This window comes from Eptesicus fuscus, chromosome 18 (genome assembly GCF_027574615.1).
Source record: "Eptesicus fuscus isolate TK198812 chromosome 18, DD_ASM_mEF_20220401, whole genome shotgun sequence".
NCBI classification, from domain to species: Eukaryota; Metazoa; Chordata; class Mammalia; order Chiroptera; family Vespertilionidae; genus Eptesicus; species Eptesicus fuscus.
The window spans coordinates 40,949,922-40,962,536 of record NC_072490.1 but is presented as its reverse complement, the minus strand read 5'-3'; the positions used below and the strand labels follow the sequence as shown (position 1 = coordinate 40,962,536).

Here is a 12,615-nt window from a genome sequence, read left to right as displayed (position 1 = left end):
TGAACCCTAGCTCTTTATATGTACTCCGAAGCCTACTGGACCTCGCCTCTATTTTCATCATCACCTCTTCCAGACGGAGAACTGAGAGGCTGAGATTAAGCCAGGCAGAAGCAGAGATCTGGCTTGAAAGCCCTCACTCTGGCTGAGCTGTGTTTGCCGAGGTCTTTAATGAAGCTGTCACCTCATTATCTCTGAGAAGGGAGACAGCTGTTAGACAATCAAAGAAAATAAAATGAAAACTAAGACCCAAGAAGAGCGTTTGTGGTGATAGAGGCACAAAATCTACAAAAACAGGCTGGAAAAGAGAGAATGAAAGCAGGGCCCCTGGAAAGGGTCAGAGTCTGTGGCTGAGAGCCATGCCCCAGAGGCTGCCTGGATAACCTGCCTTCTGGGGCCAACACGTCCAACTGCCCCACTCAGTGCTCCCTCCGTTTCTCCTGGTGACTCTGGGGGCCCATCTCCTGCCCAGATGAAGCTCACCTGTGGCCAGTTCCCCAGGGCCCACCCATCTCACTGACTCCCTCAGGTGGGCGCAGCTTTGGGCCTCCGTCCCGCAGCAGCACCTGGCCAAGGGCTGACACACTGTAGGTCTTCAGCCAAGGCACAGTGGGTGTGCAAATATATCACGCCCTTGGGAAACAAAGTGTCCGTCCAGACGGCCAGCTCCCCGCCAACAGCCCACCCGAGCTGGTCTGCTCTCCTCGGGGCCCAGGGCATTAACGGATACACGTGCGGACTTAGGAAACGGATCTGAACGGCAGAAACAAGGTGGAGAGTGGTTCCAAGCAGAAAAGACGAATTTCATTGGAAAGTCTAGCGACGTTGCTAGAAGAGACCAAGGCATCTCAAGAGGGGGCCTGCGCGGGAAGCCAAGAGGGGGCTGTCGGTGCAGCCATTAGCTGAGGTCGGAACTGGCAGGCGCAGGGACTCCAGGCCCACCGCCCGAGAGCCGAAGGCCCAGCCCTGCTCCGAGTTAAACAGTTAAAGAGGGTCACCTGGGTGAGGTACAGGGCGGGGAGGGAAGGGGCTGCTTCGCGTCGGCCGCGCTGCGGGCCTCACCCTGCGTGGGGACGGCACCGGGAGCGAGCGCGCGGTAAGGGCTCTTTCTTCGCTAACGGGGCGGGAGGGACCCCGGGTCCGCGGGCAGAGCTGGTCAGGGGCCAGAGGCGAGAAAAGGACCCCACAGCGGGGCTGGGGGAGGGGCGGAGGAGCTAAGGTCAGGAGGACTAGAGGTGGAGGAAGGGGCGGGAAGACCCGGGCATGGAGGAGGGAGAGAGGACGGGGGCCGGGGGGACCCGCTGCGCCCCATTCGTCCGCAGCCTCCCGGGAACGGCTGTTCTTAGGCCCCCCGACCTCCCGAGAGGGGCACAGAAGGAGCCGCCACCGCCGCCATACCGACCTAAGGGGGGCGCAGAGAACTCAGCTGCGCGGGAGACGGGGGGGAGAGGAAGGGGGCTGGGGAGCCCGTCCCTCCCCGTCCCGGGGCCTCCCGCCTCCCGGGCCAAGGGGCGCGCCTATTGGCCGGCCTGGCTCCGCGCGCCGCGCCCATTGGCCGGTCTCGGTGAGGAGCACGCGGCCACCGTGGCGGGCGCGCAGTCGGGGGGTGGTGGACCAGCCGACGGGCCGTGGGCTCGGCGGGCGGGCGGCGCGCAGCGGGCATGGCGGGCGTGGGGCTGCGGGCGGCCGCTCGGCGCTGGCTGCCGTGCCCAGGCCACGGCAGGCCGCGAGCCACCTCGTCCTCGCCCTCCTGCCCCGGCTGCGGCCCCCCGGGTCCCAGCGCCCACTGCCCCGGCGCTCCGCGCTCGGCGCCCGCCCTGGCCCCCGCTGGCGGCTCCGAGCTCAGCGCGCACTTGTGGGCTCGTTACCAAGATATGCGGAGGCTGGTGCACGGTGGGTGAGCCCGAGCGGGACGGCGCCGGCGGGGGGTGTCCTGGCGGCTGCAGGCGCGCGCGGGGGCACCGCCCCCGAGCCGTCGGGGTGCCGCTCTTCGTGGGGAGCGCTGCAGTGGGGCTCGCTGGGACTCCGAGGGCCGGGCGGTTGTCCGGGAGAGGCTCCCTTGGGTCGTCCCGGGAGCCTCCGCGGACGCCCCGACGCCTGAAGCGGACAAGCCGGAGGTTGGTTCGCCGGCTCCGTCTGCAGGAGCTCGCGGCTCCTGAAGCGACCGCGGAATGGAGGGCCCCGGCCCTCTTTCCTCGGGGTCCCGCCTGCCGGGAGGCCGCTGCGGAAACGCCCCCAACCCCTTGTTCTCGTGGGGGCCGTGGTTGGGGCGGGAGCAGCAGGGACAAAGCCAGCCGGCGGCGCTGGCCGGAACTGGCTCCTAGGGACTGGCCGACCTCGGCGTCCGCCGATGAGACTTTCAGGCCCCCCTAGATTCCGCCCTGGAGGTCCGGGGCACTCAGACCTCGAGGGGAAGGAGGGATGAGACCAAATGGCTCCAGTCCAGAAGGATTGCTGCGTCCTTGGCCGGAGTGCACACTAAGTCTCCTGTGGCCTCCTCTCTCCCTCTGCAAAATGGGCTGAAGCCTCCTCTGAGGGGGTCAGGCTGGGGCGGTCTGGGGAGGCCAGAGAGTTGAGAGCGCTGATGTTTGTTCAGGGGTCCCCTGGGGCCCTGCCTCTGCAGCAGGCGGATGTGGTTTGGGTTTGGCCCTATCACTGTCCAGCTGGGTGGTGCCCAGCGAGCCTCACCCTCTCAGACCCTCAGTGTGTTAGGTCAGCAGTTTCAACCGGTGCGCCGCAAGAATTTTTAAAACGTGCAATACCTGAGTGTTTAGTCAGGGGCACTGACCTCTTTTCCCTTAGATGGTCAAATTAAAAAAATGACCATAGCCGTCCACTGTGAATTAGTCAAAATTATACCTTTTGTTTTTCGGTCAGATCGACAAAAAACTTATTTTATTGTGTGCTGCAGAATTTTAGTAATTCGTTTGTGTGCCATGAGATGAAAAGGGGTGAAAGTCGCTGTCTTCGGGTGTAAACAGTCCTGGTGCTGCTGTGGCAGGGTTGTGGTGAAGACTCAGAAAGACCCAGGCCAAGAGGGGCCGGGGAGCTTCCGGAGGTGCCCCCAGGGGTGACAGGGCTTGTTGTCTGATAAGACAGGGGCCCTGTCTGGAATATTCCAGCTGACTGACTGAGTGGGGGTTGCCCCGCTGACTGTGCGGAAACCTGGGAGGGTGGGTGGACTGGACTCATCTCTTGAGAAGCTGGAGGCAGAGCGGTTACCACCGACCCCTGAGGAAGGATTTTTTTTTTTAATATATTTTATTGGTTTTTCACAGAGAGGAAGGGAGAGGGATAGAGAGCCAGAAACATCGATGAGAGAGAAACACCAACCAGCTGCCTCCTGCACAGCCCCCACCGGGGATGTGCCCGCAACCAAGGCACATGCCCTCGACCGGAATCGAACCCGGGACCCCCCAGTCCCCAGGCCGATGCTCTATCCACTGAGCCAAACCGGTCTCGGCGGAAGGATGGTTTTGAAGCCCATGGGCCTCGCTGAGGGTGCACTCCGCACCTGGGTGTAGGGGGCAGGCCTGGGATGCTATTGAAGGTTAAGACCTGCGGAAGAGCAGCTTGAAAAACCTACCTCGCAGGTGTTGGGGGTGGGATCTAGGGAGGTGTATTGGGCTTTGTCTCTCAGGACTCCCATGGATCTTCAGATCTTCATGGAGGCCCCAAGCTGCTCTTGATGTGAAAGGGGCAAGGTCATTTGCTAATGCCAGGGTGAGTGCCAGGATGAACCAGCCTTCCTGGCCCCTCCCACCTCCAGCCAGCCCAACTCCCCTCTGACTGGGTTTTCTAGGTCTTGGGCTAATGCCTTTGGGCAAATTGTTGCCCAGTGCCAGGCCCCAGGCCAGCCCTGCCCCCTCCCACATCAGAGGGAGGCTAGGCTGAGGCTGCCCAGTGAGTAAGGCCAGTGGAATGGCTGAATTCAAATCTCTACTCCACTGTCTGCTGCTATCCAGTGGAACATGACTTGACCTCCCCAGTGTCTTCCTCTGGATGGCAGAGGAGTCAGTGTGATCACCTCACCAGATTGGAGTGAGGATTGAACAAGTTGAGCTTCTAAGGCACCCAGCGAGTGCACCCAGCAGCAGCTGGGAGGGTGGCACCCACAAGTTGACTTGAGCGGGGAGGGTTTAGCCTTGGAACTTGGGCAGGCTTTGGAGCTGGGGGCTGAGGAGGGAAAAGAAGGGTGGGGGCTGGGCAGTGAGACCAATGAACTTGGAAGGCCAGTGTGGGTGAGGGGCACACCGGGCTCACCTGGCCCTGTGGAAGGGAGTGGGGCCTTGTGGCCCAGAGCTGTGGTTTTTGTCAGTCCAGAGGTCGGGTCAGGAAGCCAGGCCCTGGGGCTGCTTCCCATCCTGCTCCGTTCCTAGGAGAATTGTCCATCGCTGGGAACATCCTCCAGGGGAGAGGCGAAAGCCTGGGCTTGGCCAGAGCTCTGCCCACAGGGGCTGTACTGCCGAGCAGACCCCTCCCCTCCTGGGGAGCTACTGGACGTGGTTGGTGCCCAGGAACTCAGGGCCACGGGGAGGGGAAGGCCCAGGGTCCTGCTGACACCAGATGAGGGGCCTCTCAGAAGCAGCTCCCTGAAAGGCTAAAGGCAGCTGTCGCTCACGTGCCTCCAAGTGAGGAGTGTTTTGTCTGCACCCAGGAATCATCGTCTAAACAGCTGCCCTGTGCCAGGCCCACGTTGGCCTGGGTCCACCAGAGGAACCAGCCACACCTGTTCCCCCACCCACTCCCTGCACTTGGCCCCAAAGGAGAGGGGGTAGGGGTGGAGCCTGTGTTCAGGAGGAGCCTCCAGCCTGGGAGCTCATCAGCAAGTGTCTGCCTCCGAGCACAGGCAGCTGCAAGGCCAAGGGCTTCTGCTTTGAGAACGTGACTGACTGTGGCTGAAGCAGGAATTCCTAGAGGCGTGGGTGTTTGCTTGGACTTCAGCCACAGGCTGGAGGTCTCCGGAAAGGAGCCCCTGCGAGGCTCCTGTGCACCTTGTCCTGCCTGCTCCCTTCCCCCTGCAGCCCCTGCTCCCTGAGTGCCATAGCGACATGAGGCGCATTGACCGTTTAATCCTGCTTTGCCACAGGTGCAGAGTGGGAATGCTGCGCAGAGCATTCCATGACCCTCATAGTAGTTCTGTAGGTTGGCACAATTTTTTTAATATCTCTATTGGTACAACTTTTTTTTTTTTTTTAAATATATTTTATTGATTTTTTACAGAGAGGAAGAGAGAGGGACAGAGTTAGAAACATCGATGAGAGAGAGAGAAACATCGACCAGCTGCCCCCTGCACACCCCCCACTGGGGATGTGCCCGCAACCAAGGCACATGCCCCTGACCGGAATCGAACCCGGGACCCTTGAGTCCGCAGGCCGACGCTCCATCCACCGAGCCAAACCGGTTTCGGCTATTGGTACAACTTTTATTTCCCCTTTCAGAGACAAGGAAACTGAGGCCCAAAAGTGAGGTGACTTTCCTGAAGTCACAGCCATGAGGAAGAGGGCTTGGTCTGATCTGACTTCAAAACCCATGCCTTTCCCCCCACCCACCTCCCCGACTGTCCAGATAAGGAAACTAAGGCAGATGAGCCTGGGACCCTGAGCTCACTCTGCACAGTGTCCCACTCAGCCCCTCTGGAGCAGCCAGGGGCTTGGAGTGGCTGTGGCTGCATCCTCAGAGGGAGCAGCCTGGGTAACGGCCCACATCCCGACATCACACGTCCTGCCTGTCGTAATTAGCAATGTTCCCTGGCCAGAGGCAGCAAATGTCATTATGTGGGCTGGCAGGCCACTGAAATCCTATTAGCGAGGCCTTGATTCAAAGGCTGGCAGGTGCTCAGAGCTGGGAACACGAGTGGCAGGCGGGCTACCTAATACCTCCCACTCCAATAACGTTCCCAAGCCCTGATCCCAGCTTCAGGCAAGGTGGAGGGGGTCGGCACGTAGCCATGTGTCCGATGGGGCTTCTGAGAGCCTGGAGGAGGCACAGGCTGGGTGCACGTGGTGGGCAGCAGGTGATGGTGTAACCCAGGACCGCACGGTAGTTCCAGCCATTGCCAGCTCTGCCTGACCCAGCATGTGACCCTGGGCAAAGACCTCTCTGAGCCTCTGCGTTTGACCACCTGCAGCATTGGGCTAAGAGGACCCATCCTGGGTGTCTTGGGAGACTCCCAGGGCTGGGCACCTGGAAAGTGCTCAGTAGCCATTTGCTGCTTTCGTGGTCATCATCTTCACACTTGCATCTCCTTCCTCTAGACCTCCTGCCCCCCGAGGTCTGCAGCCTCCTAAACCCAGCAGCCATCTATGCCAACAATGAGATCAGCCTGCATGATGTCGAGGTCTACGGCTTCGACTATGACTACACGCTGGCCCAGTACGCAGACTCCCTGCATCCAGAGATCTTCAATGCCGCCCGGGACATCCTGATTGAGCACTACAAGGTGAGGCTAGCCAGGCAGGGTTCCCAGGCCCTGGAGAGCAGGTGGCTGAATTGATCCTGCGAGGCAGCTGCCCAGCCAGCGGTGTGGCCGTGCCACTGGCTCAGGCCTGGTCCGCTTTCCCCCAACAGTACCCAGAGGGCATTCGGAAGTATGACTACAATCCCAGCTTTGCTATCCGTGGCCTCCACTATGACATTCAGAAGGTGAGTGGCTAGACCACTGATCCCCCCGCCCCTCCTTACTGGTTTGTGTATCAGCCACTTTCTTGGTTCCCCATCCCCTGTGGAGGGAGCTCATCTGTCACCCCTTGGCCTCATTCATAGCTTTAGCTTCTTGGTGTGTATGTGGTCCCCTTGATACCATCCAATTGGGGCTTCAGTGTAGGGGGTGGGAAAGGCTGGCTCGTGGCCGGTGGCAAACTCCTTCCTCACCCCCATCCCGCTCCCCTGGTGCCCCCAGAGCCTTCTGATGAAGATCGATGCCTTCCATTATGTGCAACTGGGAACGGCCTACAGGTCAGTGCTGCCTCCACCCTGACCCCACCGCAGTCGTCTGCTCCAGTCCACACTGTCCTGCCTCACCCCACTGTTCCCCACCCTGCACTTCTGCCCGGGCTCAGGACCACTTGGGACTGATGTCTCTGTGCCCACCCAGGGGCCTGCAACCTGTGCCAGATGAGGAGGTGATCGACCTGTATGGGGGCACCCAGCACATCCCACTGTACCAGATGAGCGACTTCTATGGCAAGGTACTCACTCTGCTGTTGCCCAGGGCAGCCCGCTCAGTGATCTCAATGTGGGTGCTGGCTCCCTAGGAGGCCGTGCCCACACCCCTGACCCACAGGCTGCACCCCTCTACCAGTGTCCCACGGCAGATTTGGAGAGCTGGGTCTTCAGAGCTGGGGCTTGTGGGGCTGGAGCGGCGGCTGAAGCAGTGCCCTCCTCCTCAGGGTCCCTCCATCAAGCAGTTCATGGACATCTTCTCGCTGCCGGAGATGGCGCTGCTCTCCTGCGTGGTGGACCACTTCTTGGGCCACGGCCTGGAGTTTGACCAAGCGCACCTCTACAAGGATGTCACAGTGAGGATGCTGGGCCCGTTTGGGGTGGCAGGGAAGGTGAAGTCCAGACACAACGGGCAGGCCCTCCCGGTCACCACTGCCCCTCACTGTCCCTCCACTGCCCCCAGGATGCCATTCGAGATGTGCACGTGAAGGGCCTCATGTACCAGTGGATCGAGCGGGACATGGGTAAGGGTGGACAGTGGTTGCTGCAGCTGCCTGGGCAGGTGCAGGGCCGGCTCTCACAGACGCATCTCCCCCCAGAGAAGTACATCCTGAGAGGGGATGAGACCTTCGCCGTCCTGAGCCGCCTGGTGGACCACGGGAAGCAGCTGTTCCTCATCACCAACAGCCCTTTCAGTTTCGTGTGAGCCCCGCCCCAACATGGGGGTGGGGGAGGTGGGGGTCCAGGTGGGAGTGGGCGGGCCCCATCGCCCTTCCGACCACCTGTCCCACCTGTGCCCTTTCCTGCCCAGGGACAAGGGGATGCGGCACATGGTGGGTCCCGACTGGCGCCAGCTGTTTGATGTGGTCATCGTCCAGGCGGACAAACCCAGCTTCTTCACCGACCCGCGCAAGTATGGGCCTGGCAGCGGCGGCAGGCCAGGGAGTGGGGACTAGCTTTTGCTCACTGCCGTGTGCTCGGGGTGCGAATGCCCTCTTGCTCACTGCCCTGTGTGTTTGGGGTGCGATGCCCTCTCGCTCACTGCCGTGTGTTTGGGGTGCGGATGCCCTCTTGCTCACTGCCGTGTGTTTGGGGTGCGGATGCCCTCTTGCTCACTGCCGTGTGTTTGGGGTGCGGATGCCCTCTTGCTCACTGCCCTCTCGCTCACTGCCGTGTGTTTGGGGTGCGATGCCCTCTCGCTCACTGCCCTGTGTGTTTGGGGTGCGATGCCCTCTTGCTCACTGCCGTGTGTTTGGGGTGCGATGCCCTCTCGCTCACTGCCCTGTGTGTTTGGGGTGCGATGCCCTCTTGCTCACTGCCGTGTGTTTGGGGTGCGATGCCCTCTTGCTCACTGCCCTGTGTGCTCGGGGTGCGGATGCCCTCTTGCTGGCACGTGAGCAGGTGGGCCTTTGCCGAGTGTGATGGTACCCAGTTTGTGGTCTTGCCACAGACTAAGTCACGCCCTTGACCCCCGACCCTAGGCCTTTCCGAAAACTTGATGAGAAGGGTTCGCTCCAGTGGGACCGCATCACCAGCCTGGAAAAGGGCAAGATCTATCGGCAGGTGAGAGCCATCTTGTTGGGAGTAGCACCTGGGTGAGTGGATGGCACACAAGGCTAACCAAAGCCCCAGGGGCAGTGGCACCAGGGAGTGGCTCTCAGGGCACAGGCCTAGGCAGTGTCGAGGGCTTGGCCTGTGGGGCAGGCTGTCTGCATTTGGATTCTAACTCCACTCCTGATGGAGAGGGCGCCTTGCCGCGTTACTGGGCCTCTTGGTGCCTTGCCTCCCTCGTCTGTAAAAGAGGCATCGTACTCAGGGGTGTTAGGCCTTGGGACTGGCCAGGCACTCGCCAAGTGTCCAGTAAACGGCGCTGCTGGCTCTGCTGCAGCCAGACATGCCTGGTTGGAGCGGTTCCCGGGCCTCTAGGACAGCGGTGGCCAACCTTTCGGACCTCACGGACCACCGGTTGGCAACCGCTGCTCTAGGAGACCTCCCGCCCCGTTGCCTAGGAAGATGAGAAGGCAGGCGCATGGTAGGGGGTGGCGGGGGTGGCTCTGAGCTGGAGCTGATTAGACTTTTGGCCCAGGATGGAATGCGGAAGTCCTGGCTGAGCTGGTGAGCGGGGCTTCTTAGGGGCTGGAGCTCTAGAAGCCGGGAGGGGGAGGGGGGAAGCCGCAGTTGGGCCAGGGAGCAGCCTCACAGTCCCCAGTGTGGAGGCCTGGCCTGCAGGCACTGCTCTGTCGCCCACCCTGCTGCCCCCCAAGTCCTCATGGCCCCCTCGGGCAGACTTTCCCTTGCTCTGAGGGTCACGCAACTTGGTGGGGAGCATGTGACTTTTCCTTATGCCTGATGTTCAGACGTGCGTGTTGGATCCTGCTTGGTTCTTGTCTTTCTTTGCTCTCCCCTCCTCCCTCCCTTTCCTGTTGCTCAGGCTCCTTCCTGACTCAGCATCCGTGCCTCCAGATTCTCTCTCTGGGTTCATTCAGGGCACATCCCCTCTGCCCATCATACCTCCTCTTCTGCAGGTCCCTGAACCTCAGCCTCTCCACTTGAGCTCCTGTCAACAGTGAAGTCTTTCGCAACCACCTGTGCTTTCATCTCCCTGGGCCTCCTGCTTTAGTAACTCCTTTTTGCTGAGTAACAGTTCTCACCTGGGGGTGGGCTCTTGCCCTGTGGCTGCTGCCCTTCTGCTCTGGGCCCCTGGCTTCTCCCCTGGGAGCTTCCTCCATTGTGTTTTCATCTTTTCTCCAGCTTCGGAGCAGGAGGGGCAGATGGCCTCAGTGAGGTCTGCCGGGTCCTCTGGGCTCAGGCCAGGGAGGCCAGAACTTCGGGGCCACGGGGTCGCTGCTGCCGTTTATTTCCCACAGCGTGGACTCGGTCCCTCGCCTGGGGTGGGTGGGAGCTTTGGGGAGGAGACTCTGGAGGCACACGGGCACCATGCCAGGCCTACAGGAGACCTTCCTGCAGCAGGCGACCCCCTGCCTGAGTGTGAGGCGGAGGTAGAAGGGCCAGAGCCCAGAGGAGACATGCTGTCTCCGCAGGCCACGGGAAAGGGCAGCCCAGCATCCGGCCGAGAGGCCTCGCTGTCTCTGAGATTTGGGAGAAGGCGGGGGAGAACCAGGCGTGCTTCTGGCAGCGTGGGAATCCCTGGGGTACACTGGGCTCAGCCGTGTCCCCCTCCTGTCCCCAGGGAAACCTGTTTGACTTCCTGCGTCTGACAGAATGGCGCGGCCCTCGTGTGCTCTACTTCGGAGATCACCTCTACAGTGACCTGGCGGTGAGGGGGGGCAGGACTGGGCCTCGGGGCCAGGGCGGTGCCCCCCGCTGGTGCTGAGCCTCGCCCTCCACCCTGGCCCCCAGGACCTCATGCTGCGGCACGGCTGGCGCACAGGCGCCATCATTCCCGAGCTGGAGCGCGAGATCCGCATCATCAACACGGAGCAGTACATGCACTCGCTGACGTGGCAGCAGGCGCTCACGGGGCTGCTGGAGCGCATGCAGGTGAGCGGCTGGCCAGGTTTCCCGGGGGCGGGACCGGGGCTGCCACCTGGGCGCACACATCCAGGGCACGCTCGTCTCCCCCAGACCTACCAGGATGCCGAGTCACGGCAGGTGCTGGCTTCCTGGGTGAAGGAGCGGCAGGAGTTGAGGTGAGCAGGGTGGGGCGAGAGCAGAGCCCCGTCCAGCCTTGTCCTGTGTGGCCCCCTTGGAGAACTGCCTGTCCCCCCCCCCCCAGGTGCATCACCAAGGCCCTGTTCAACGCTCAGTTTGGGAGCATCTTCCGCACCTTCCACAACCCCACCTACTTCTCAAGGCGCCTCGTGCGCTTCTCCGACCTGTACATGGCCTCCCTCAGCTGCCTGCTCAACTACCGCGTGGACTTCACCTTCTACCCGCGCCGCACGCCCCTGCAGCACGAGGCGCCGCTCTGGATGGACCAGCTCTGCACCGGCTGCATGAAGACACCCTTCCTCAGTGACATGGCCCACATCCGCTGAGGACACCTTTATTGTCCAGACAGGCCCCAGCCCTCCTGCCCCACCCACTCTGGGCGGCATCTGTCCAGATGGGCAATAAAGTGGTCTCTCCCGCTGCGCCTCTGCAGCATCACTTGACTGCGAGAATCCTCTGGGTGTCGGGGATGTCCTCCTCCAAGAGCGAGTCCTGCAGGGAGGACCGAGTGTGGCTGGGCTGAGACCAGGCCCTGGGCCCACTCCCCCATTCCCCGTCCCCCACACTCACATCGAAGGGCTCACAAAAGGCATCACTGCTGCCAAAGACTGGGTTGGGGATGGAGACCAGGGCTGGGCTGGTCCCTTCCTGCCACGGGGAGAAGTCGTCATCAGCGTCATCCTCTGCCTGAGAAGAGGTGAGTGGTGAGGGGCCTAGAGCAAGATCCACGACCCCAACCCCTAACCCCCAGCCCAGCCCTACCTGGAAGACAGAGAAGCCAAAGCCGGTGGCCTTGCCTCGGGCACGGAGGTAGACGGCTCCAGCCACCAGGCCCAGCAATGTTCCAGCGGCTACCACAGCCCCCACGCCTGCTGCCACAGGTCGGGCCTCGGGTGCCACCACCGCCCGCTGCACACAAGGAGAACATGAAGGACAGGGCCACGCTGTCTCCGCCCTCGCAGCTCTGCCTGCCCCCCACCCCCATCAACTCACGGGCTGTGGGGGTGTCAGGAGGGGGCTGGCCAGAGTATGGATGATGCCATTGAAGGCCATGATGTCCCACACGATGACATGGCTAACCACAACTGTCCTTGGGGCCTGGAGGGAGACCAGAGTCAGGTCCAGTGGGTGAGTGAAGGTCAGGGGGGCAGGGCAATGGCCAGACTTACCACAGGGGCCCTAGAACTGTTGTCCGAGTCCACACCACTGATGACAAGTCTGAGGCCTGAGCGGGAGAGGAGCAAGGTACCCTGGCTGACGTTGGTGCTAAGGAAGGTAGCATTGGAGGCATGCAGCTCCAGGTCCGGGCCACTCAGTGTCTGTGGGTAAAGCCAAGGCCACTCACCCTGCTTGCTGGCCTGGGCCAGCCAGAGGGAGCAGGCCATACCCCCTGCTAGTTACCATGTTGTCCACAAAGCCTTCATTGACCGGGACAAAGAGTGTCTTGTAGGTGAGCTCATCGTCCAGGAAATCCAGGAAGGCAAGACCTCGAGGAGTGGCATTTGCATAGTCCAGCAGCATCTGGGAGGTGGGGAGACAGGGCTGTGAGCAGGCTTCCTCCCCAGGGGCCCCAGCTACCCTGAACCCCCTGGGCCTCTGCACACCCCGTAGAAGGTGGAGAAGTTGGCGGTGGCGGCTAGTACATCAAGCAGCTTCCCGTTGCACGTGCTGGTCCCATCACCCACAAAGCCATCGTGGCATCGGCAGGCCACATCTGTGGGAAAGGGGGGTTCAGTGGGTTGGTGGGTCAGTGGGAAGGGGCAGACCGGGGGAGTGAGGCAT

The 12,615-nt window shown here is 61.7% G+C and overlaps 2 protein-coding genes across 3 annotated transcripts in view; one reads left to right on the top strand and one right to left on the bottom strand.

Moving 5' to 3' along the window:
- The first annotated feature begins 1,573 nt into the window (after positions 1 to 1,573).
- Positions 1,574 to 11,255, top strand: NT5DC2 (5'-nucleotidase domain containing 2). 2 transcript variants are annotated; one of them, XM_008151559.3, is made up of 14 exons: positions 1,574 to 1,890; positions 6,255 to 6,439; positions 6,568 to 6,642; positions 6,899 to 6,954; positions 7,094 to 7,187; positions 7,389 to 7,517; positions 7,625 to 7,685; positions 7,761 to 7,863; positions 7,973 to 8,074; positions 8,643 to 8,724; positions 10,352 to 10,438; positions 10,522 to 10,662; positions 10,747 to 10,811; positions 10,898 to 11,255. In XM_008151559.3, exons 1-14 carry the CDS (start codon positions 1,659 to 1,661, stop codon positions 11,157 to 11,159), a joined length of 1,674 nt encoding a protein of 557 aa, XP_008149781.1. In that variant the 5' UTR covers positions 1,574 to 1,658; the 3' UTR covers positions 11,160 to 11,255. The 2 variants fall into 2 exon arrangements, with proteins under 2 accessions (XP_008149781.1, XP_054585647.1); XM_054729672.1 differs by lacking the exon at positions 10,747 to 10,811 and having other exon boundaries at positions 1,596 to 1,890.
- STAB1 (stabilin 1) overlaps positions 11,245 to 12,615 on the bottom strand; it is a 25,951-nt gene continuing 24,580 nt past the window's right edge. The window contains exons 64-70 of the mRNA XM_054708154.1: positions 12,438 to 12,547; positions 12,235 to 12,354; positions 12,003 to 12,152; positions 11,827 to 11,931; positions 11,596 to 11,742; positions 11,404 to 11,520; positions 11,245 to 11,325 (exon numbers count right to left, since the gene is read on the bottom strand). Coding sequence (XP_054564129.1) covers positions 11,269 to 11,325; positions 11,404 to 11,520; positions 11,596 to 11,742; positions 11,827 to 11,931; positions 12,003 to 12,152; positions 12,235 to 12,354; positions 12,438 to 12,547 — 806 coding nt within the window. The 3' untranslated portion in view covers positions 11,245 to 11,268. The remainder of the gene's footprint in view (positions 11,326 to 11,403; positions 11,521 to 11,595; positions 11,743 to 11,826; positions 11,932 to 12,002; positions 12,153 to 12,234; positions 12,355 to 12,437; positions 12,548 to 12,615) is intronic.